This window comes from Ips typographus, linkage group LG2 (genome assembly GCF_016097725.1).
Source record: "Ips typographus isolate SLU linkage group LG2, UJ_Ityp_2.0, whole genome shotgun sequence".
In the NCBI taxonomy this organism is placed as follows: Eukaryota; Metazoa; Arthropoda; class Insecta; order Coleoptera; family Curculionidae; genus Ips; species Ips typographus.
This window is the reverse complement of record NC_138423.1, coordinates 22,533,343-22,559,112: the sequence shown is the minus strand read 5'-3', so window position 1 is coordinate 22,559,112 and position 25,770 is coordinate 22,533,343. Positions and strand designations below refer to the sequence as shown.

Genomic DNA, 25,770 nt, shown 5'->3' with positions numbered 1-25,770 from the left:
TGGTCCTATATACCAATTTGTAGCCCTTGATATTCTCTTTCGACCACCCTGTATAGCGGGGCTTTTTACCTAAAACGTCGAATAAGTGAGTTATTTACTGTTAAAACTGAGGTTTGATTTTGACAATTTTTGACTGTGACAGCCCATAACTCTGTTATTTTGACAGTTACAGGGTGGTTCAATATACCAATTTGTGAAAACCAAACCTTGAAATTGTCTTTTCATCACCCTGTATACCATATATAGTAGTTATGTCACGCTACCGAAAGATATACCGGGAATGTGTAGTTCAAAGGGATAAATTTATAAATAATATATTTTTTTAAATTCATATTATTTTGAAAAATCTGAAAATTCAAAAATAATACGTTTTTTAATTAATTGTACAACAATCCAATATCAATTCAAATAAAGTTTAATGTACTTTTAATCATTTAAAGCCGTTTGCACCGTCGTTTAGTAAGCCGAGCTTAATTTAAGTGTGGGTCAGACTGTGACAGTACAGGTGAAAAAAGTCACACTCTAAACCACACACCACACTTAACTTAAGCTATATGCCTAAAGTACGACGGTGCAAATGGCGCTTAGAGGTCTTAAATTATCTCATTAGAATGCATGATAAGTTTGACAATAACAATAACAAGTTTGACAGTTATTTTCCAGATCAAGGAAAATGTTTCCGGTAAATTTCCAAAAATAGGAATTTTCCGACCCGAAAATTACCGCTTTTACATCTCTGAGTACCGCCCATTCTGTAGTCGAATATCTCCTCAAGTAAGCTTAGAAAATATTTAAAACGTTTTCGCGAAATTTGGTTTATTTTCTGAAAAGTTTTAAAATGACATTTGACACAGCATTCAAATGCGCAATTTTGCCACAATTTAGCCTCCCTCATATCTTTAACGGTTTCTGAGTTTCCAATGATAAGGCTCGTAAAACGGACACCCTGTATGTTATTGCTTTAAGATGATATACAGGTGTGGTAAATCCAAAACCGACCATAGGAAAACCGTGTAACGGACAGAGAAACGTAGGTAATTGCATGCGCGGGACTAAGACAGAAAACGAACAAAATATCAAGTAGGCCATATTTTCAGCGCGCTGTTGCCAAACGCCAAGTATCACTCAAATACCGTCGACAAAATAACTTGGCGTTTGGCAACAGCGCGCTGAAAATATGGCCTACTTGATATTTTTTTCGTTTTCTATCTTAGTCCCGCGCATGCAATAATGTACGTTTCTCTGTCCGTTACGCGGTTTTCCTATGGTCGGTTTTGGATTTACCACACCTGTATTTTGGTTTCTGTTCTGTTTTAAATACATTTGATTGACTAGTTTTTGTACTAGAGAATACGAAAAGAAAACGTCATTAGTGTTCGTAAAATAACATATGTCAAATTGCCAAACATGTGACTCACTTTACTGTGACGTTGCATCAATGCAAATTATTTTCCAGGTTTTTTCGAGAAAAATCTCACTTTAATTTGCCGTAATTTTTAAAAGTTTCCGGTCGAGCAGATTGTATAGAAGGTTCACAAAATTCGTAAAAAAAAGCAATGCACACTCGGTTTATTTTTGCTTCCGCTCTTGGCTAACCATTTTCGAATCGCACTCGTGCGACAAAATCCTTATTACTGTCGTTAAGTTAGAGCGAGACGGCAACTGATCTGACCGGAGGAAAACCGGAAAAACGAGTCAAGTAAAAAACGCGCAAGTTTCGATGGGGCCCCCCAAAAGAACGCGTTTCTATTTAAAATCGTCGCATGACATCGAATACAGTTTCAGAACGTTGCGCATACCGATTCCGAACGTCGAACGATTGCGTTGTTATTCCGTATCCACGTTAATTTTCACCCAAAGCCGGTTAAATAATTTTGCTAGTGTGCGGTTTTTGAGTGCTTTCTGTTGTGACTTGCGAGGATTAGTCGAGAAAAAATGGCTGAAAACAGGAACATCCCCATCAAACATAGCGACTTTAGCGTCATCGACACGGAATTTTCCAGCATTAGGGAAAGATTCGACGCGGAAATGCGTAAAATGGAAGAGGAAATGTCCAAGTTTCGTTCCGAATTGATGAACAGAGAAAGCAATAACTTCTTCAGGAGTACAACCAGGTAGATGATTTTCCTATGTGTATTTTAGTTGACCAAATTTTTTAAATTAACTAATTACAGTAATAATTATCATTATAACGCGTATCTAAAGTACCAGCAGTTCTTACAGCTATTGTAAAGAGTTTAGTTGCCAATCAAGATTAGATTTACCTGGTCTAAAGAGAGTAGGTATTCTGACTGTTGACGAGAAATTATCATTTTTACCTTGGACATTGAATTTTAATTGTGTTTAAATTAGATGAAATGCTCTAATCTAATATAGTTATTAATGTATCAAGGGTTGAAAGAAGCTGATTACCTGCCTAGGACTTACCTGGTTAAAATCTCTCATATAGAAAACATTGTTGCCAAAGTGACGATTCTGACTTAAACCAAGTTAACAACTAAAAACCGTTTTCCTAAAAAATCTTGAAACCAAAGTTATTTAAATTTTTCCAAGTATATGCTATTACACCTCACCCTCCAACAGTTTGCCCTTTGACAGTTTCAATTTTAAGGGTACGATTTATACCCCTGCCCTTGATGTTTAATTGCATAGGGTGAAAAACGCCAACTGTCCTATATCTTTCCCTTAATCTGCTTAGCATTGTTTGGCCTGTGGTTAATTTAGCCAGGGTCCTTTTATTCCACTTTAACATTAGTCACGTGACTCTTAAAATGTAGTTTAAACGTTGAAAATTTGTTAAATCAAATTTAGACAGTTGTAAAGGCTGAAATTGTAAAATACACGTCACGTAATAGTGACAAATTCAATTGACAGCTGGCAACACTGTAAAGTTAAGTTGAAGCTTATCAATAATAGTCACGTGACCCGGAAAATGTCTTTTATGTAGAAAAGTGTGTAAATGACATTTAAACAGTTCAGGAAAAGCTGAAATTCTAAAAGCAGGTCACGTGATGACGTGACAATTTAAATTGACACCTGTCGACAACAGTCATGTGACCCGAAAAAGGGCATCTTTAGCTTTGAAAAGTCGATAAGATCGTTCGATCTTATCGCAGACTGTCCTTTTAATCGTCATTTGTACAGTTTAAACTTTGACAGGACTTTTCTCCGGGACTGTATCGAATTTTTAAGTGTTTTTTAAGGTTAACAGATAGGAAATTTAATGAGGATTTCAAAAATGTGCTTAAAAATGTGATCCGATCACTACAAGTGGGTATTACGGTCGATTTGGTCGCAGACTGTTCTTTTCATCGTCATTTGTACAGTTTAAACTTTGACAGGACTTTGAGGTTATCGGATAGAAAATTTAATGAGGATTCAAAAAATGTGCTTAAAATTGTGATCCGGTTACTACAAGTGTGTATTACGGTCGATTTTGTCGCAGACTGTTCTTTCAACAGACATTTTTACAGTTTAAACTTTGACACCACTCTACTCCCAAACAGTACCGTATTTTACTGTTTTTTTTTTAGGTTATCAGATAGGAAATTTAATGAGGATTTCAAAAATCTGCTTAAAAATGTGATCCGGTTACTAAAAGTGTGTATTACGGTCGATTTTGTCGCAGACTGTTCTTTCAACAGACATTTTTACAGTTTAAACTTTGACACCACTCTACTCCCAAACAGTACCGTATTTTACTGTTTTTTTTAGGTTATCAGATAGGAAATTTAATGAGGATTTCAAAAATGTGCTTAAAAATGTGATCCGGTCACTACAAGTGGGTATTACGGTCGATTTTGTCGCAGACTGTTCTTTCAATAGGGGTTTGATCAATAGATTTGCAAAAATTAATAAAAAAAAACGTTAAAATTTGTTGACTTTACTATACCTCAGGGTGTAAACTATTTCGAATTATAAATAAATTTCTTCAATATGTAAAATGTATGGTTAACAAAGCGGCATTCATTCAAGAACCAAATATTACCAGACATATGTGCACATATCTTTTATGCTAATTTTTCTTACAACTTACCTGTTTTATTCAGAACATCCTGTATCTTTCCACTTCTACAACTCGTTTGATTGGCAGATCTAGCACAGATACTTATATAGAAGAAGACTTAATATATTAATTCATTATATGTATGATAAAAGATTGCAAAGTATAAAATACTGGCGTTTCAAATAAATGATGTACCACCGGTTGACCGCCCAAGCTTGTCAAATATGATTCATAGCTTTCTGCTTGGGCGGATCATTTTCTACTATGTACTAAAAAGATGTCTGAAGGTGGACAAGGCAAAATGTCTTAGCTTTAAAGCAGTAAGAAGCGTTTATTTTTAAAAGTGATTCACATATTTGTAAATACAGCTTAAAATAGCCAATTACTGAATATTTAATTGTTGTTTTAAAATTATCGTAGACGTCTGAGCGAAGTTCTTTGACCTAATTCCTGACCCCTAATTCGATCTAAATCCACTTTACAGGATTCAGGTCGTCTCTATAGAACGGCCAATACAAACACAGACGAAATCAATAGCAAACAAATTATCTAACTACTGAAAATTCTGAAATATTTACGGAAGATCAGTAATTATGACTAAGAAAAACTCAAACTAAGATAAGACCAATGTACCTAATTCCTTATAATTTACTATCAAGATGAAACCATTACTGAGCAAATTTTTAGTTCAAATTTTTGGGATAGTCGAAACAGAATTAAATCATTTAACATTTTCCCGACCCTGACTTTATAATAGCTTCCTGCACCCCCCATAATAATAGTAATTCAAACTGCATTTTATGGCGACCAATCCTGCAACCCTCCCCTTTGCTGATGAGAGGATAATAAAAGCCAGGAATATTGGACATTAAGCAGGGAGTTATTTTAATTTTAGTTTCCTTGACAGTTATAAGGAAATAATTGTAGTAGGGTCTAAACCAGGGTAAATAGCGATTGCGTCATCGTCATATAGTAGAGAATCGTTTAAGCTGATGACTCTCATTGTCATTTGTAAAATGGTTTATTGCAAAATTATAGGAAAGTTAACAAATCAAATAGGTCAGTTTTGTTGGGTACATTTTGACTTTCATGTGACACAAACTGACGCTATAGTTCGCCAAAAAGTCAACCATATGCTATAAAGCTATTACAACTGCGTTTTTGGTGTTTTTATTCTGTGTGCTGACTAAAAGTACATAATTTAATTTATGAATTGGACTCACATCAGTTGATTAACAGTTATGACAATTCTGAGAAGAATTCACATCATATGACCATTTGTCTACTACATATTGAAAATCAAGTCACTGTTATTGGTGTAAATAAAAGTTTAAGTTGAAACAATATTCATTACTAATTATTAAACATTTAAACTTCATTTTTAAGGTCACGTGACTGTTTTTGACAGGTGTCAACTGGACTTTACAGTGTTGCAAGCTCTAAAATTGCATAATCAAAGTCACGTGATGTGTCTCTTGCAATTTCAGCTTTTACAACTGCTAAAATAGTCTAGATTTAATTTACCAAGTTTTTATAAAGTTTCAACCACATTATAACGGTCACGTGATTAATTTTGACAGATATTAACTGGCCTTTACAGTGGTGCATGCTCAGAATTGCATTATATCAACGTCAAGTAACGTATACTTTGCAATTTACGTTTTTACACCTGTCTAAATTTTATTTATCAATTTTCCAAAGTTTATACTGCGTTTTGACAATGTCAACTGGTCTTTATAGTGTTGCAAGCTCAAAAATTGAATTATCCAAGTCACGTGACGTGTATTATGCAATTTAACTTTTTACAACTGTCTAAATTTTATTTATCAATTTTCCAAAGTTTATGCTGCGTTGTGAAGGTCACGTGATTGTTTTTGACAATGTCAACTAGTATTTACAGTGTTGCAAGCTCAAAAATTGAATTATCCAAGTCACGTGACGTGTATTATGCAATTTAACTTTTTACAACTATCTAAATTTTATTTAACACCTTTTCAAAGTTTTTACTGCGTTTTGAAGGTCACGTGATTTGACGTGTTTTTGACAATGTCAACTGGTCTTTACAGTGTTGCAAGCTCAAAAATTAAATTATCCAAGTCACGTGACGTGTATTATGCAATTTAACTTTTTACAACTATCTAAATTTTATTTAACACCTTTTCAAAGTTTTTACTGCGTTTTGAAGGTCACGTGATTTGACGTGTTTTTGACAATGTCAACTGGTCTTTACAGTGTTGCAAGCTCAAAAATTAAATTATCCAAGTCACGTGACGTGTATTATGCAATTTAACTTTTTACAACTGTCTAAATTTTATTTAACATCTTTTCAAAGTTTTTACTGCGTTTTGAAGGTCACGTGATTTGACGTGTTTTTGACAATGTCAACTGGTCTTTACAGTGTTGGAAGCTCAAAAATTGAATTAACAAAGTCACGTGACGTAGTTCTTACAATTTTACTACTGTCTAAATTTAAATTACCAATTTTTCAACTGTCTCTTTTAAATGATAGGTGTCTTTATTTGACACGTGCTAACTTGGTTACTACGACAGTTAGAAGATTCGTGCAAACGTCAAAATATAACCCGTAATTTCAGACGTCACCTGAAATTTTAAGCTCAATTTTAAGCTTTCGGCACAAGTGTCAAAAATTTGGAAAAACCCTTTACGTTGTCACCTAACCTAACCTAAAAACTGTCACGTGACTTTAAAAAAAATGAATTTTAAGCTTTTGGGTCTTCAAAATTTGGAAAAGCAATCAGGTAACCTGAGGAAGTCATTTTTTTGGAATCCTTAATCCTTATGTTTTACAAATTGTAAAAGCAGACATGCTACTTAATTAATCTGACATATAAATGCCACGTGAGCAGAAAATGGTCTATTTCATCAAGGTTTTCAATACCAGGGTCATTATAACTAAATTGAAGAATGCCACAAATGTGTAGGTAAACATTTGAAGGCATTCTGAGGCAGCTTAAATAATTTAAAGCCATTTCGAGGTATTTTTCATTCAATATGGGGCATTTTAGGGTTTGAAGGCATTTTGAGCAATAATGAAGCATTGTGAGGTGTTTTAAAGGCAGTTCAAGGTATTTTATATGCAAAAAGGCATTTTGGTACAAAAACTGTTGATTGGCGCAAAAAAAAAACTTGATTGATAATTAAAGAATACTCTTAACAAATAATAATGAAAATGCAGAGCAATATTTTAAATATGATAATTGGCGAGCTGGGTTTTATGCGATTCTGATCTTTCTTCGCAGGCTTTTTATTCTAAGTTCCTTCACGTTTCTTGCAACCACTAAATATAGACTTTAAGCAGTCAGTAAAATGTGTACAAGTTCAATGTACTCTTACATCAACGGTACTAAAAATGGCTGGGCGGACGTTCTAAATTTAGCCGAGACGTTCTTCAAATTGTAACTCTATATGGGCACGTTTGTCGATGTTTGTGTCTTCAGCCCTAGGAAACGGAAACTATCTCCCTTCTCAACTTCCTGTCATCGCACACGTTTAATGAACGATCTAAACGAAACAAATTCTGCTAAAATTGGAATGGTGGATTGCTTAATGATACCTACTGTTGAGAACATTTGAAACGTGTATAAAAGCATTTAAAACACACGTGTGTAGGTGGGAGCATTACCAGCAGCTTCCATCGCCATATAAGGTAATTGTTTATTGTTGTAGGCAGTGAAGGTTACGTCCTGTTTCGCACAATATCTGCAATTTGCATAGCTAACAATGTATGGAATAACTATAGGAAGTTGCTCTATCAATTTCAACAATCATTTGATCACACATTTGAAAAGTTTCTTTAAAGAACTAGATGATCTAAACAATCTTATCATTACATCAAATTCACTATGAGCAGTGTATTATAATATCAAAAATGGTAATCATTTTTTCAAAATTATTTCGCCATATTTGACTAATTTCAAATCTCGTTAGTTTGCTTTGGATACTAATTAAAACGGTATACACAGTATATCGTTAGTCGGTTAGCAACACTAATTTATTTATATTCTACCCAGAATAAGTATTTAAAATTTAATGGGGTTACACTTTATCTCTTTTTAAAACGTAAACAATGTGCAACTGTAAAATATGCAAAGCAGTTTTCTACCACAGATCTGCTTAGTAAACATCCACAAGTGTACATAATGTGTCATTAGGATAGGTGATTATCTATCTTCAAAAGAAACAAACAGTAGAGATCATTGTATGTTTTTATGTAGACAACATTTCTTAGATTAGTAACGTGCTTAGGAAGTGATTACACATAAGAACCAACATTTAAATGCACGTATAAGGCATATTAAAAGTAAAACCCACTTGTAAAGGACAATTGAAATAAATTCCGTGACCAACCGGTACGTGTTAATATGAACATTCACGCCTTGGTGGCTCAGCAAGTTTTTATGACTTGAGCAAACAGTTGGTACAAAACTGTCCATTTTAAGACGCCGCATACGTAATGAATGGTGATGTCAACAGACCGAAATAGAAAGCGTAGTAGTAGTTTCGTACAATAAATACTAAAAAAATCTGGCGATCGTTACCGTAATTTTTGGAGTTGGTAACAGGAACGTTTATTTGATAACTTGATATTTAAAAAAAAAATGAATTTTTAGCCTTTACGCACATTTTTATTTCAAGATAAAATCCAGACATTTTGACAGCTTATCATGTGACTTTTTTGTAAATCTACTGTCAAATGACGTCACAAAATGCGCTTTAAAATCTCTACTCAAACACGCAGCACGTAGATGTTATGCTTTACGAAACAAAATGGGACAATTATTTTTTCCAAAAAGTGATAATCAAATCCGTGTGACCTTATAAACGCATTTTTACGGTTTTAAAACAATACATTTTTTCCACATTTTGGCATCCTTTTTCTCACGTTTCCGTTAAAAAGTTAGGATAAACTAAAATTTTCACGGAAAAGCAACGAAACTGTCAAATTGTTAAGGACCTGGATTTTGACTAATCCAAATCCATCCATATGATTATGAGTTGTGTTCTGTTATTCCTCGCCAGACCACTCCACCAGAATTCAATTTGACAATTGTCACGTGACACTCCATTGTGTACGATTAGGACAGTCACGTGATAACTGTCAAATCATCATCTGGTTGGAGAAAATAGGACTAACCGAACTTTCTTTAAGTATGTAGCTTATTAGGACACTTTAGTCTGATCTAATTTAAGTCACTTTAATTTTTTCTCCAGAATGAGTCACCTAGTTATTAATGCCTTAATATGGATCCCGTTTTAAGAAAAACATTTACCTACAATTTACCATCTAATGTAATTTCCTGAAGATGGGTTCTTTACAGGCCCGAAACATGTTTAGCGCGCCTTTGGCCTGCTAAAAGTTGAACAGAATTTGTTGTGTGTATTTTTTCATTTTGTATTTTTTACACCTCCACTGAGAAATTATGGACTTCTACTTCCATTTATTAATTTGTTTGAAAAACTGAAATAATGGTCAGCTTTTATTCTAGACCAAATTTTGTATATTTTTTTTTAAATATGTTGTAAGGTAAAAATTAACCAAATACAGATCCACATAATAAATTCCATACGTTCAAACTCCTAAATCCAAAATTCACAACACACCGCAAAAGTGTCATATTTTTGGCATCAATCCGACTTCAGTGATGGATATAAATCTTTGGTGGAATGTTGAATAGTCCTAAAAATAGCCATTCGAGAATGCTAAACTATACAAGTATAAATGTTCACTTTTTTCTCGGTCAGAAATCCCGTTTAGTTATGCGGTCGTGGGTAGTTGGGTGCACTCATACTTTGGTTATTAAGGTTATTTTCTGTCGAAATTTATTTCTGGGTGCTTAACTGCAAAAAAGACCGTAAAATACGTCCCTGGTCTAAACTGAATGATGGAATGTAATTTGAAACGCTCGTTTGTTGGAACTTCCTTTTCCCATTATGTTGGAGCTCTTAATGAAGTTTACTTTAATCATTACCAAACAACTAGTAATAATGAATGCAAGACTGTTGCGTTGCACATAATTTTAATGTGTATAATATGACCTGGCAGTGTTAATGTGGATTTGGCATATTATTGTGTCCTTATTAAGAAATTTTTGAGAAAATGGATATATCGTTTAGTTGGCCACCCAGATCAGACTTGTGCAGTTTTCACTCCCAAACATGGAAGTGAATGCTATACATTTTTTAACTTAATTATGCGATTTTGCAATCGCTACACCCAAGCAGATCTCGGCAAGATCATAAATAAAACCACTATCAATTATGGGCATAACATAATTTAAGACAGTCCAAGGAAAGATCCCGTTTCCTCCACTTTATTATAAACTATAACGTTGCGTGACTTGATCAGTATAATCACTGGAAGTTTTTATCTTTTGTCATTTACCACAGTCAAAATGATGTATATTGAGTGATTACACGTTTATATTAACTAATGTATTTTTTTCTAGGTAAGCTTTAATACGATTAACCCTTGGCATAATTAACAGTAGTACTAAGGCTCTGCAGGTACTTGGGGCTGCTCTAACATAACCAATCTAACCTAATGCTTTTTTCCTTGCATGTCTTACGAGTCGGAAGTATTTAAGGAAGGCAGGAATGAAAAATTGTCTTCAAGCAAGTCATCTTCCAGGTAATTTATCATTTTAGGGGACAAAACGTCCTTATGGTTACAGTAGATTTTGATTAATTGACGTCCACTTTTCTGCATTAAACATTTGGTCAAAATGTACCCCGAACTTATAACCGATAAAGTGGACGTCAATATGTATTTCTTTGAAATTTTATTTACAGCCTCCTGTATTATAAACAATTATTTAAATGTCTACTTTGTTATTTAAATGCTCAGTAATTACGCAATTAGCTTGGACGAGTCACGCATGAACAGTAGTCTATTTTATGCATCTATTCGACCTTAACGTTAATTTCCCATTTTAAATTCGATTTCGATCAGTTACGCCATTGCAACTTCCTTAAATGTCATTAAAATGGCCCTACGTTAATCAATCAGGTCTATTGATGATGTTTGCGATGCAATAATTAAGATAATCTGGCTTGCTTTAAATTAACTTGCTTTACTCGTCACAACTATGTGAGATGAATATTTACCGAGTTATAAACCACTTATTGTATATAAATTTTCTAGTAGTCATTAAGAAACGATAATAATTATTATCTACTAGACTTGAACTGAAATCAGTTTTCTGGTCTAATTTTAGGGTGGTAGAACCTATCACAAATTTTTTTTTCTACTGTTAATTGAAATTTCCAAATTTTTAAGAAATACTTTTTTGTAAACAGGGAAATTTCAAAATAATACATCGTACGAAGTAAAAAGATGGCGCAAACTTCTGATCAGAAAGACTGCTCTCATCTTGTGGCTAATAACTCTTTAAATTACGTCACATCTGTTTCGCAAACTGGTTACCTATGTATATTGTTCAAAATTCGAGACCTTTTCCATTTGTAACCTACCCTAAGCCAGTTTTATACTGTTTTTAAAGTGATGAGGGTTAAAGCTTAAAAAATGCCACTCAAATTATACTAAAAAAATAAATGCAACAATGATTCTTCTAGGTAAATCAATTATTTTTTTTTTTTGGAAATAAGATTAATACAGCTGTTTTCCTCTTATAATTCAACCTCCTTCTTACCTATAATCAACTTGCACACTTGAAGATGCATCGGGTTGAAGTTTTTGATTTCGTAGTTACTTGGTTTCTGCAAAACTTAACGGAAACAATTCACACATACAGTTCTTTAAAGTTACTGTAAATCCAAGTCAAAATAGAAATATTATCTCTAACCATTTTGCAAATATCTGGTAAAGTTGAAAAATACAAGAAATAAGGGACACAACTTCTTAAATCAAAGAATTGAGAAAGAAATATGAGCGGACTGAGCATCTGCCAATAAAAATACGATGAACCATAAAAAAATTTGCTCTTTGGAACTTCTGCACCAATGATCAAGCGGATGTGGTTAATTTGATTTTTTTGCTTTCATTGTCACTAAGTATTTGAAGGTTAAAAACATTCGTTTTGTCAACTATGTTATGGATTTACCAGGAGCGCATCCAACATTTTAGTAAACATTTTCTTGTTAATGTGCCACTTATCTAATATTACTTTGATGGATTTCAGTACCACCACTCAGTCATCGAACGCAAGCTCAGATCTCGCTCACAGAGCCGGACCACCAGCTGAACTTCGCACTTGGTACGACGACCTGAATTCGCCCCTCATCCAGAGCGACGGAAACGACAAAAGTCTCAAACTTAGATTCGACGTCAGCCAGTACGCCCCTGAAGAAATAGTCGTCAAAACCGTTGACAACAAATTATTGGTAATTATACTGTTTTGAACAATATGCCTCTACTATTTTTATCAACATTTTTGCACCATTTTCAATAACTCTCTCATCCACCTGCTAGACGAATAGAGTAAATGAGACAAAAAAAACATTTCAGGTAAACATTCATTAAACATCTTAGGATTAAAGCATCCCTTGTCCTTCAAGCAATTTAAATAAAGTTTGACCCCGTAACTAACTAAACAATCACTGAAAATAAATATTAACATGGCTGATATGAAAATGTACCAGAGACAAGCACAACTATCATCATGCTTAAAGAGCAAATAGCCAAGATATTATCACACGTAAATATTTATACTTAGGGTTGTGTACAAGTTTTTATTTGTACGATAATTGATGCAAACAAACCAATTTTTGTAAATTTCTACTTGTTTAATCGTGACTTTGACTCATTGGTTGTTATTTCTCAGGTTCACGCTAAACACGAAGAGAAAACAGAATCGAAATCCGTCTATAGGGAATACAACCGGGAATTCCTGTTGCCGAAAGGAACCAATCCGGAGCTGATCAAATCGTCTTTGAGCAAAGACGGCGTTTTGACCGTGGAGGCCCCGTTACCTGCCATCGCGTCCGGCGAAAAATTGATTCCCATTCAACATTAATAATTTAAAGTTATTATTAAAATATTGATGTAAAGTTCGACGGCTTAAAAAATAGCATTGTTTAGTTTTTATGTTTTTTTTTTGTTCAGTTCACATTGACGGGCCTTAATCAGATTATTTGTTAAAAATTTTGTTTTTTAGTTTACGACTGGACGATTGGGTTTCATTTGTTTTATTTATTCAAGTTTCTGTTAGTAGGTATAGTTAGTTCTATTCCGGAGAATTATTATAATGTATTCAGTTTAAAAAAATGGTTTATTAATCTTATTCAATTTTCAGTTAACCAATAAAAATTCTGTAAAACAGTTTCTTTTTTCTGTTCTAGGTAAAATAGATGTGCTAATAAACTACATGATATTAAATATTTTTGGAAATTCTCAAGCTTCAAAGCGTAGAGGTAGTAACTTACTTTTTTTTTAATTATATGTATTTATCTTTTTTCTAAGTTATCCGTAAATAATAAATGTCTTTTTAAGCAAACATTTTCAGTTTTTTTTAGCAGTCATCTAACAGATTACAATCTTTATCTTGCTACTGAGCTCTTCCAAAATCCGATTATCTCACACAAATTTTCACAAATAAAATATATTGGAACATACTCTAATATTCAAGAACTGAACAGGACATCAAATTTAATTTGTTAGACACTTGTACAGGGTCTTTCACTGGGAACCACAAAATTTTATTTTAGTTTGTCGTAAAATTGTAAAACATGTCTTATATCCTACCCTCATTTGTTTATGGCTATGATTCCAGAGTTATAATTAATGAATGGTCCTCTCTATAATTTATTTTATCAATATACAAGGTTCGTCAAAAAACAAATTTCGAAAGATTATAAAAATTTTATTTTTTTTTGTAAAAATAGTTGCAGAATTTTGGGCACATTCCGAAAATAGTTATATTTACCGGTTGATCCATTAGAAAAAACACCATTATTGGCTGTAGCTCTTCTATTTGAAGGTTTACTAATTTTTGGATTCAACTTTTTAAACTACATCAAGTGACTATTTCAGTTTCTTTAATTACATACACGGAAGCCCAAAACGGGGGGTTGGTCAGTCCCCAGTGAAAGACCCTTACATTGAAAACCTGATATGTGATAAGCAACACTTCCTTATGTTAACACAAAACCAAAAAACATATTAGTGAATTTGGAAAATTTCACTTTTTTGCACGCGCTTTTTTTCTACCCTGTATAGGGCAATTACAGTGCATAACAGTAAAAGTTTTTCACGTCAGCAAAAAGCCAATAAATCAGGCACAATGACAGTCAACATCGCATTCAAATTCGTTTCGAAATGACTAGAAGTTTTAAAAATGACCCAAAAAATCAGTTTATATAAAGATATGTCAGTTAATTGACACGTTACCAACCGATCAACAATAGTAATATTGCCTTATTGATTTATGTAGTAATTAAAATAGACTTCTTTATAAAAAAATATTTCTTTGATCACTTTGGTCTCTACTTTACAGAACTAGTTTTTAACTTAATAATCACGAGGTAACAAAACAAACCAACACTAAAACCAATACCAAGTTTTTTCCATGAAACAAGACATTGCCGTCCATTTAAAACCTTAACTGAGTTATTTGTTATCGCATCAGCCGGATTTGCTAAAGCATCCCACTGAAAATGTCAAGAATACAAAAATTTCTTAATATGGCTAGAAGCCTTCTAATTTTATATTAAAAAATTAAACTTACCGTTTCAAATCGTTTGTTCAGCTTATTCAGAACAGTCTTCAATCGTTGGATTTTCAACTTGATATCTTCAATGTTATTGTACACCATCACTTTTTCTTGACTGGTCAGTTTTTCACCTTTCAAGTGTTTTAATAAATACTTTAAACTAGCTTCCATGGCAATGATTTGTTTTATGGCAGACATTAGTTGAGTGGCAACGTCAACGTTGCTATAAAATCGCAAATTCACTAGTCTGAAGGTCCAGAAACAAGAATACCAACCTGTATGTGTCGTTCCTGATGCAAACGTGTAAGGACTTGGGAAGAAAAGGTTGTTTGTGAAAACGGTGCAATCCCGATAGTATCCGGTTTCTTTGGTAAGGTAAACGAACTCCTACAGTTTTCAGATCATTGTCGTCCATGGATAGTAATTGCTCTAAACTAATATTGTTGCCCCGAAAAAGTGGTATTAGCTGGCTGCACTTTACTGATAACAGAAAGTCACACACATCTTCAAAAAATAGTGGGCTGGAAACTCAACACTCAGTCACATAATTTTACGTATATCACTTTGGACTCACATCTCGTTTTTCTGAAGGTGTGCAAAGTTTTGCTCAAATGTTAAATGTTTTTGTTGTATTAGAATCTCCTCAACCAAATCATCTCCCCCTTTAGGAAAAATACTAACAATTTTGTCCAAACCATTCTCTTTAGCTATGTCCAGGGCTGTGTTGCCTCGCACGTCAATTAAATCAACAGAAAATCCCTTCTCATACAAGAACTTCACAGTTTCTGGTTGATTATTACTCACAGCCCAAGTTAAAGCCTAAAGTCAAACACGAAACCTTAATTGTTGTTTGCAGTTTGATCTGTTTAGTAATTAGTAATTACCAAACAGAGCATTCTACAAACAACTGAGCAACATACTTTACAAATCCACAATACTTACATTCCACCTTTGATTATCTACAGCCTCTTTATTTGATAGAGGCAAAAGATATTCCACAACTAATAAATTTCCTACAAAAACCTTAATTAACTTCATTTGGATAATATTTCAAACATTCTGTTTAACCATTGCAAGCTGCGTGCATCAAAGCATCCATTCGTTTTCTGTTGATAGCTTTGACATTTGTACCGTTGTTTACCAAAAGTTTCACAACTTCAAGTGATTTATTAAATGGAACAGTATAGGAAGGAGAATTACATGCCATCATTAAAGGAGTAACTCCATCTATAATATGTCAAGTGCAGAAAGTAAATCTCATAAAAACTGCATTATATAAAAGTAGCAAAAGTATTTTTGAAGACCCATGAATCTTTGTTCTCTTTTGATACCTTTATTTCAAAGACATCAAGGTTTTTTAGGAAAACGCCAAGAATTTGCTCTAGAGCAGCAATTAAGCACTTCCTGCTTTCAAATCTATGAATCGTGATGGTAGTCCGCAAGTGCAGCATTTGCATAAATTGCAGCACTGTTTGGAGTTTGTGATGTAACAGCTGTTTTTTTTACCAATCACAATAAACTACCCACTGTGCTGAGATTTACAAAATGCTGCACCTGTTGAGGGGTAAACCGCTGAGTAAAATTTTGTACACTAATTCCTAATATGCGAGTAATGCCCACTAATTTCTTGTAATGCCCAGTAATTCTTAATAATTAACCTAACCTAACAATACCCAAAAACTTTATCCTGAATTATCACAACAAGAGAGTCTAAAAAAACATTTTTCAATTAGAAAAAAGTAAAAATAAGAAAATATGCGTGCATAATGTCATAATGATCGGTTTCTGAGATATTTACCATTATTTTTATGTGAAATTTGATATTTTTTGTCTCCCAAAACATTTTTTACATATACATATGAGGAAAAGTGTTTTTGTTTTTGTGTTTTGTTATGTTAGACAAGATTTGTTCTAGGAATGGGTGCAGAAAAACGTCAAAATATACATATAATACAGTGTGGTCAAAAAATCAGTTCTAAAAAAAGACAGAAAGTCTAGTTTTTCAAACGGAACACATTCTTATAATTCTGTCTGATTCTCTGTTCAAAATTAAAGAAGTTTGTATTACGCCACTTATTTAAAAAATCGTCACATTTGGCCGCCAGATGGCTCCAAAGCTAACTAAATATTTTCCTTGACTATTACTGCTCTATCTTTAAGCGAATTCTTTAAATCGGGCAGATACGGCCCTGATATTTGGCACAAACCTAGCACAATGATTGCCTAGAGTAGTAGCAAAACTGTAGGAATACATTCATTAAGGTCTATTTTCGCTTGCACTAACTGGTCAAAATAACGCGCAAAACCCATTAGGATAGTGGCGGTGTTTCAGACAAATTTGACCCTTACGAAAATTATCATTTGCAAAAACAGTTTTTCAAAAAATTTCCAAGCATTACGTCGTGGTAGATCTAGTAAGTCACATGACCGTGTATTCCTAATTTTCTATAGTCAAATTAGCCTTTAACCAGTCAAAAAATGTTTGTGGTGCATCCTGTCACTAAACCGTAAATAACACGTGTATTTGTAGCACTTTGTATATACTTTTATGTCAATAGCGCCAATGAAATGAGCTTCCCATTGACGTATAAAAATCGATTGGTTAGCCGTTTGCCCGCTAGAGGGCGTCAAATTTGATCCATTTTTTATCACTTTTTTGGTGCATTTTTTTGTTCAATCATTAATAACTAGCTTATTATTTGCTATTCTTAGTAATTTTGCCAATTCCCAAGTAATGCCCACTAATTCCTACAGTGTACACTTTAATGCCCCAGTGGTTTACCCCTTGGCACTTGTAGACTTAGCAAGTGTTTTCAATTATTATCAGTTATCAAAAAAAAAAAAAATAATTCCAAATAGGTCACATGAGAAATGGATTTAAATGTCAGTATACTAACCATGATCCTGATTTACATTAGCTCCTGCTTTAATAAGAATGTCAACAATTTCAGGCCTCCCGGAACTAGAAGCTAACATTATAGGTTTCCAACCATCTTTTAGGTCTGCTTGTATGTCTATACCTATAAGAATAAAGGTTTATTATTATATTATAATTTAGTTAGTCTATCTATTAAACAGATTGTTGACAGAAAGTGCAGTAAAATTAACTTTTGATGCTGAAATTCTATTTGATTTTAGTTGATTTAGTTTTATATTAACTATGTATTCATTCAATGTGCAGCAGCATTATCTGCTCTGCAATCTAATTGATTTATGGTATACTAAAATAATCTAACAGTCCACTTAAAGATGCAATAAGTTACAAAACAAACTCACTAAACCCTTAAAAATAATGTAAACCAGTGTTAGGTCTCTACTATATTTACCTGAAGAAATAAAACCTGATACTTCTTCTACTGTTCCCGAATTAATAGCAAACATAAAATTGAGTCTTTCCTGTTGCTTTTTCTGCTCTTCAGAAACATCTTTAGGTTGGATAATAACATGGTTTTGCCGTATTTTTTGCTATAATAAAACTCAAATTTTAAACAATTTACTGTGCTAGCAACATTTGCAAAACAATCTTCTTTTGGAATCTGAATTCATAGTCCTAATTCCTCAAGAAGCAAGAAGTAATCAGTATATATCTATTCATAGTTTGACAAATAAGTGCAAGCCACATAAACCATAAACCACAAGCAATAAGCAGCAAGAAATGAATCATTTGCATTCCTTACTGCTTTGTGCATAGTCTACTGGCCTTTACCCCCATTTAAGGCTTTTTGGAACATCATTTGATAAATTTGTCTTTTATTTTCACCTATAAATGGCAGGGGAAAACACAATTATGATGTTTTACAGACTAAAGTTGAACTATAAATTGAAACAGATACTTTTTACTCCTACTGCTTGCTGCATTCCACTTACTTCTTGCAGAATTAGAAACTTTAAAAAAGCTATTAACACATTGAGTTAAAAAAATATTACCTTAAATTCCATATAATCCCCATCATCAGCAAAAAGACTGTCTTCACTATCTGAAGACCAGTCTGGTCTAGCCATGGCAAATTATGTTCGATGTGTAAATTTGATACAATATTCAAAAAACGAACAATTTTAAAGGACTATTCAGAAAAACTAGCTTTTTGAAATAAAACCGGAATAGGGGAAATCAAAATAAATACTTATAAAAAATGAGGTTATGTATGGTGTTTAGTTCAAATTTGACAGTTGACATTATATTTTTTGTAGTTGGTATTAGGGCATTTGCCAGCTCGTAACGAGAATAGAATCCTGGCATAATTTTTAACTTTGCTTTAACCACTTTTAACACATTCTTCCACTGTTCTTAGTAACCACTTTCTTGATGCACGATAGTAAAAACTGGCAATAATTCGAAATTTCGTTTCAAATGACAAGTTATGTTTTTTCTGTTTAATATTTTTTTATTGACAGAAGTGACGTACATTTTTAAATTTTTCAATGTTGCCAAGTCCTTCTTGTTTGTTTGTATTTCGCACGGTTGCCAATTCCTACAATTTTCGATTGGTTCTTGCTTGTTACGTCGATGACAATAAGCCAATCAGATAAATCACTTTAATTATGTTCGTTAACTTAGTTTTTGAGTTTACTCCAAGTTCCAAGTTACAACTACTAAAGAAAAATATTTGAACATTCATTTTCGATGTATTAATCGTTTTAAGTAAGTACAAAAATGCGGGTTTTTTCAAGACAATGTTCATGTAAAAGTAATACCTACTAATATCTTGATTTCTTTTACATGTTCTTAAGAGATTAAAAATAAATATAATATTGGACATTAACGGAAAAATCTAATTTGTTTAACAATTAATGTTTTTTGTTACATAAACTAGACTCACACAAAATGAAAAGCAATTTGTAGCCAAGATTAAAAAGAAACTGGCTCATTTGCCTGACAATGGCTGCATGTTAGGGGTAATGCTTTCTGATCGTCAATAATTACGTAGACGAGCAAATGAGTATCGTGTGTGTAGTGATTTTCTAATATCTTTAGTCATTGAGTGCGAAAAATACACATTTGTCAGAATGAGATGGCTGGTGCCTAGAAATAATCTCAAAATATTTTAAAATTGTTCTTGTCCAGGGCCGGATTTAAAAAGTCAGAACTAATATGTAAATGTTATTGAAATACCAGTACTAAAAAGCACGACAGTTTATAACTAAGTAGCATTTTAACATTGTCCAAAATTATAAAAATACCATACTGTAATTCTCAATGATTGTACAAAAATGGTATTTTTTGTGATGTCTGACACATTCAATTCAGTGTATTCAATTCAGTGGTTGGGAACCGATTGTCACGTGTTAACTGCGCTTTTCTCTAAAAGTAGGTGTCAAGTCAAATTCGAATAATTTTCTTGTACCTTTGATTTTATGGTGTATCAAAATAATTCCCTACGGTTATTTTGACTAGTTGACAGTGCTTGAACAGGGTAATTAGCTGAAAAATGTATGATCCACTTATCTGTTAGTTAGTTAGTCACTATAACCTTATTTCAAAATTTTAAAATAACGTCAAAACTGGAAACTTTTACTCTTATTGTTTTTCTGACAGAAACCAGAGATAATGGTAACATTAGAACCATTTTCGAAAAGGTACAGGTATTGAAGACTTTTTCATTTATTCTATGGATACTCAATTTGTCCTCATCAGATTTTAACAGCAATTTTGCCCTAAAAGCCTAATTGACTCAAGAATGACAAAATAAAAAGAAGCAGAATCCGACTCTGGATTTTGCCAAAAACGAAATGTTCGCGAGGGGTCTCCCACGTCTGGACGCGGTCCTTTCCAGCTCAGTCAGCATCAGCGGACGACGTAGTCGTGATAGGTTGCAGCATGCTGAGGTGGCTGCTGCTAGTGGCGCTGGTGGCGGCCAAACGCAGCCCTACGCAGCACCAGGACTCCGCCGTCATCGAAGAGGTCAATGCCAAGCAACTGGACCGGGTGCTCCAAGATAAGGGCTACGTCGCGGTTTTCTGGTGTAAGTAGAGTCTCTGCCTAAGTGCTGCCCATCAGTGAAACAAACGGAAAGCCTTTCGCGGATCACGCTAGAATGTGAACCGGTGGTGCGAGAATCTGAGTGGTAGTGCAGTGTTTCGCGGCCGATACCTATATTATGGCAGAGCGCAGCATTTCATAACCTACGATACTCATTGTTCCTGTTAGTTCCGTTTCTGTTCCATATCCATTCTTGAATATTGTTGTCCAACACTAGTAAGTCTGATAAATAACAGATGTGTGGAACGGAAATAGAACTCACAGTGACAATTCGCACGGTGGAATGAGCGCCACCTTTCGAATTTTTCGTTGGGAAACGTCTGACCAATTGACTGGAAACTATAAAACCAAAATCAAACGGTTTCAATTTCATCTCTTATTAAATCAATAAACTAACTTATTGCGAAAACAAATCTGCGAGAAAAAATAAAAATATTTATAGCGTTTAGTCATCAAGAGATATTTTTGGCCCACCTGCCATATTTACAACAACAACCGATTACACACATTCTCCAACCGCTCAAAAGGCCCACAATAACTCGAAATAGATTTGATAAAACACAAGCTCAATAGCGATTTCCCAACCGGAAAATTCATTTTCGGATCCTTGAAAGGCTTTCGACATTGTCCGTGGCGAGAAAACAATTGCTCCGTTACGCATAGCCGCATTTGGTTGTCGTATTGTGTGTCCTCTCTCTGAGTTTTGAGTGATGCAACGGGGAAATCGGTTTTCATTGCCAAAGGACTGTGAAAGCTGGGATTTGAGATACGCGGCGTGCAAATTTTCCTTTACAGTGTTGCCGTTCATTCAAAAGATCTAACCAAATAATCGTGCTTAATGTTGTCTATGCGAATGTTAACATCTAAAGTAGGCATTTATTTTGGTGTTCAGTATCTATGTGTGGTTCTAGCAAACAGCTCATAAACTATATTTTATAGTAAATACAACCACTTTAATCATCGCAAAAATTCATATCTCACAAACCACAAAATAGACAAAAAGACAGGTAAAGTTTTTAAAGAAAGACTTGAAAACCGCACTTGACTTTGACAAAGCGGTGTTGCTCATATACGTCTATGAGTAAATAAACGCCCACACTTCAATACTTGAGAATCAAATTTCTTTTTTATTTATTTTTTCCAACTGTATAAACTAAGGAGATACGATCAGTCAAAATTGAAATTATACTGTCACTTGATGAGTTCTTTTGTATTTTTGCAATTTTTTAACAGTAAACACTTCTACTTAATCTTTCTTTTTAAAATATACAATGTGGACTGCCTCATTTGATATTTAAGGGGCTAGGGTAGAGTTATAAACGTTTCGACCCTAATATGCTGGATTTATCAATAATGAAGATGCATAAAGGTTCAAAAATTACATTTTGTATATTTTCACAGTTGGCATTTCGAACAAACAGTCTAGATTCATAATTTAAGTAAAATATCTCTACAAAATGTATATAATATAATAGACATCCTACAAGAAAATAAATTTTGTAAATATAACTTTGAACTAGCTTATTTTTCCCGTTGAACTGTTGAAGTCTAAGATTTTTCCAAAAATCGTATTTTATCAAATATTTTTCCAGTTTTTCCTTATTAAACTGAAAACTGCGAAACCTTGTGTATTTTATGATTTCCAATATTCTCATACACACACGTTTGACATTTTGTAGATATTAGATAATTTATGTTTTAGCTAATCATTAACTTTGTGTAGCGTATCTCACAAGCTTTTTATTTCTGACTGCTTACTGTTTTGCTTGAAATGAACATATTTATCTGTTAAAAAAGTCTAAAATAAATTCTTTTCCTGCCATACAACATAGCGTTCTGGGTTAACGACTAATCAAATGTTGAATTAAATTCTCATAGAATTTTGCGGCAGAAATAATCCCGGAATTGAATTATCTTAACAAAATAGATTTTCTGCCAACTAATGTTTTATTAAATTTATTTGCAATAATAATAAAATACGATTTTAACTGTGTTACATGTTATACTCGACGCACTGAACTGATGAAGACTAGCAGATTTTATAAGTAATTGGGCACAAATAGCTTACAAGACAGTTTGAGTACCATTGAGGGTAATATCTGCTTGTCTAATATTAAAAACAACCTTACTAGGTCTGTTCGCGGAGGCAATCCTTGACTGGTTTCCAACTCAGAAACAGTAAATGTCAAGTTTCATTGGTTGAATTCTCACGTGACTATGACGTTTTCTGACTTGGTGGTCAATGGATGTAACTATTTCTCTGCTTACTAGTTGGAGATTTTCTCTACGAACAGACCTGTTGGTTCACGGTTAGCCAGCAATGATTGAAGTTCACGTGACTGTACAAATGCATTTTCATTGGCCGGACAATGTGCCGTCACCAGAACACTTGAACTTCAATCGACAGGTGATTGTTGAGTGTGTCGAATATGACAAAAAATTCAGCTTTACTAGTGCATTTCAATAATTTTCTTATACAGATGTGGTAAATCCAAAACCGACCATAGGAAAACCGTGTAACGGACAGAGAAACGTACATTATAGCATGCGCGGGACTAAGACAGAAAACGAAAAAAATATCAAGTAGGCCATATTTTCAGCGTGCTGTTGCCAAACGCCAAGTTATTTTGTCGACGGTATTTGAGTGATATTTGGCGTTTGGCAACAGCGCGCTGAAAATATGGCCTACTTGATATTTTTTTCGTTTTCTGTCTTAGTCCCGCGCATGCAGTAATGTACGTTTCTCTGTCCGTTACGCGGTTTTCCTATAGTCGGTTTTGGATTTACCACACCTGTATATTTTTTTATATAATATTAGGATTCTACACAAAATTCCAAGCATACTCTGTTTCTGAAAAAATAAATAAGTCGTATGTATTATATTCTAATAATTTAACATGTTTATAAAACTATTTGTTTTATACTACTACTCAAATTTTCTTTGTCTTTTTACTTATTATTTTATATTAACACACATGACTAACTTATATGTATAGACACCATTTTCTCAGAAACAGTTGAAGTATCTACCTTCAGATGAATAGAGATTTTGAGTAAAGTCCAAATATCCAATAAAAAAATAAAAGTTAGGTTAAGATCTCTCAATATAATTGGTCATTTGTTTTTTTTTTTCGCCAAATAAGAGAAAACGTGCTAGTCAACTACACAATATGGTTTTTGCTTAGATTTGTTATCTTTAAAACAAAAAAAGTTATAGCTGTTTAAAATGTTATCAAACATATTTATTAATTTTTTCTAAACTGTAAGTTAATCTTTGTAATATCTACTAAAATACTGAATTTCAATTCTCACCATATATTTTTTGGGAATGAAAACAATTTTTCTTGATTAGACCTTTTTGAAATTGTAACAACCCACTACAAAAATCAGGGATAATCAAAATGTGATTGATTTTCTTTAGACTTAATATCGGATCAATTAAAACGATGGACCTAATCGTTTGAGTACGTAAAAAGCATAAAATATAGGAACACCTGTTGAAACGTAAACAATATGTGCCCGGTTGACACGTTCAGCGTAACGGCGGCAACATCGTCGAATTTTTGGGTTTAAAAATAAATTCAGAGATATCTGGTTGCTCCCGTTTTACACAAGCATAATTGAGTCTTTAAAAATAACTATCACAGGCACGGTTAAGCTTTTAATGTCATAATATTTGCAGAACGTTTTATACCTCTTCAGATCGCGCCTTCACCATAGTGGATTGTAAAAATATGATATACAGGTGTGGTAAATCCAAAACCGACCATAGAAAAACCGTGTAACTGACAGAGAAACGTAGATAATTGCATGCGCGGGACAAAGACAGAAAACGAAAAAAATATCAAGTAGGCCATATTTTCAGCGCGCTGTTGCCAAAATTCACCCCGTCGACAAAATTAAAATTAATTATTTAACAGCGCGCTGAAAATATGGCCTACTTGATATTTTTTTCGTTTTCTGTCTTTGTCCCGCGCATGCAATTATCTACGTTTCTCTGTCAGTTACACGGTTTTCCTATGGTCGGTTTTGGATTTACCACACCTGTATAATCTAATTAACCATGATTCATTACTAACCACTTAAAAACATTATTTACTGATTTGCAGACTTATTGTATTAAAATTCTGACTGAATTACAGAAAAATTCAATGGTAAATACGTGGGTCTGTGACTAGTTTTCTGCCGTTACGAATTCATTCTCGTTTATAACCGTTCAACTTTGGGTCTATTCCAACAAACGGATAACATACGAGAAACCTACGCGAAACACCGAAACGGGATTTTCATTGGGATTCAACATGTAATTGTTTTCATTATTACTCAATTATTCGGTAACGTTTTCCAGCGCAAAACTAAAAAAAGCCTGTGCACACGTGAAAATAGTCTACCATTCTTCGGCAAGGGTATAATCCATCCATATTATACGCAAAAAGTCGTCTAATGTGCAGTATTATGAGTCGCAACACTGTTGCTAAAGCATCTTTTTGATTGCTGCTTTTTTTAACCAAACAGGGACTACTATGTACTCAGTCGAATAATTTGTAGTTCAGTCATATATGTATGTAGACTTAACAGAAGATAATGACAAAAACTATTTAGCGGTTTAGCAAAAACGTGTGTTATGAACACTGATGATGGTAGTCTGTGACTGGTCAAAAAAGCAGCAAGTTAAAAGCTGCATTTTTGACCAACTAGCATGATACTACATTCATTAGATTAGTTGGAATTTGATTGACCAAAAAGAAAATATACAATAATTAATCAATTTAAAAATCACCTGAAATAAGTTGACAGTCGTACAGATATAATAATTACTTACTTAGAAGATATTATGCTTTAATATAATCACACAGCCAACAAATTACATAACGAATCTGTCTGACACAGGACATTGAACTATAGACAAAGTATTGGACAAATGAAAAAAAGCAGTGTTAAAATTTTCTATCATATTCTTGGACAGGGGCCAACAAATTTTGTGTTATTTTTCATATATCTATTTCAACGGCTCTGAACATTTTGTATTACTTAAATAACGTATTAACCTCCACATTGGCGATTCTATTCGAAATAAATAACACACCTTTTCAAAA

The 25,770-nt window shown here is 33.5% G+C and overlaps 3 protein-coding genes across 8 annotated transcripts in view; 2 read left to right on the top strand and 1 right to left on the bottom strand.

Moving 5' to 3' along the window:
* Nucleotides 1-1,767: 1,767 nt before the first annotated feature.
* LOC145725313 (heat shock protein beta-1) lies at nucleotides 1,768-13,479 on the top strand. 2 transcript variants are annotated; one of them, XM_081974021.1, is made up of 4 exons: nucleotides 1,768-2,116; nucleotides 10,589-10,655; nucleotides 12,166-12,367; nucleotides 12,808-13,479. In XM_081974021.1, exons 1-4 carry the CDS (start codon nucleotides 1,936-1,938, stop codon nucleotides 12,997-12,999), a joined length of 642 nt encoding a protein of 213 aa, XP_081830147.1. In that variant the 5' UTR covers nucleotides 1,768-1,935; the 3' UTR covers nucleotides 13,000-13,479. The 2 variants fall into 2 exon arrangements, with proteins under 2 accessions (XP_081830147.1, XP_081830148.1); XM_081974022.1 differs by lacking the exon at nucleotides 10,589-10,655 and having other exon boundaries at nucleotides 1,775-2,114.
* Nucleotides 13,480-14,429: 950 nt separating this feature from the next.
* Nucleotides 14,430-19,063, bottom strand: LOC145725310 (ankyrin repeat, SAM and basic leucine zipper domain-containing protein 1-like). Its single transcript, XM_081974017.1, has 9 exons — nucleotides 18,622-19,063; nucleotides 18,021-18,159; nucleotides 17,592-17,714; nucleotides 15,763-15,921; nucleotides 15,637-15,707; nucleotides 15,269-15,513; nucleotides 14,970-15,215; nucleotides 14,710-14,917; nucleotides 14,430-14,632 (listed from the first exon to the last, which is right to left on the bottom strand). Exons 1-9 carry the CDS (start codon nucleotides 18,694-18,696, stop codon nucleotides 14,468-14,470), a joined length of 1,431 nt encoding a protein of 476 aa, XP_081830143.1. The 5' UTR covers nucleotides 18,697-19,063; the 3' UTR covers nucleotides 14,430-14,467.
* A 1,413-nt stretch (nucleotides 19,064-20,476) lies between these two features.
* hlk (hulk) overlaps nucleotides 20,477-25,770 on the top strand; it is a 21,872-nt gene continuing 16,578 nt past the window's right edge. For all 5 annotated transcript variants that reach the window (XM_081974014.1, XM_081974012.1, XM_081974015.1 and 2 more), the window contains exon 1: nucleotides 20,477-20,657. In XM_081974014.1, the coding sequence (XP_081830140.1) occupies nucleotides 20,513-20,657 (145 nt within the window). In that variant the 5' untranslated portion in view covers nucleotides 20,477-20,512. The remainder of the gene's footprint in view (nucleotides 20,658-25,770) is intronic.

Excerpts from the sequence above, each read along its gene's own strand:
- LOC145725310 (XM_081974017.1), bottom strand. The coding sequence starts at position 18,696 with ATGGCTAGACCAGACTGGTCTTCAGATAGTGAAGACAGTCTTTTTGCT. Across the intron at positions 15,514-15,636 it reads TAGATAATCAAAGGTGGAAT|GCTTTAACTTGGGCTGTGAG; the intron begins GTAAGTATTGTG and ends GTTTGACTTTAG. Across the intron at positions 14,918-14,969 it reads ATCAGGAACGACACATACAG|CAACGTTGACGTTGCCACTC; the intron begins GTTGGTATTCTT and ends GCGATTTTATAG.
- LOC145725313 (XM_081974021.1), top strand. The coding sequence starts at position 1,936 with ATGGCTGAAAACAGGAACATCCCCATCAAACATAGCGACTTTAGCGTC. Across the intron at positions 2,117-10,588 it reads CTTCAGGAGTACAACCAGGT|CTTACGAGTCGGAAGTATTT; the intron begins AGATGATTTTCC and ends TTCCTTGCATGT. Across the intron at positions 12,368-12,807 it reads CCGTTGACAACAAATTATTG|GTTCACGCTAAACACGAAGA; the intron begins GTAATTATACTG and ends GTTATTTCTCAG.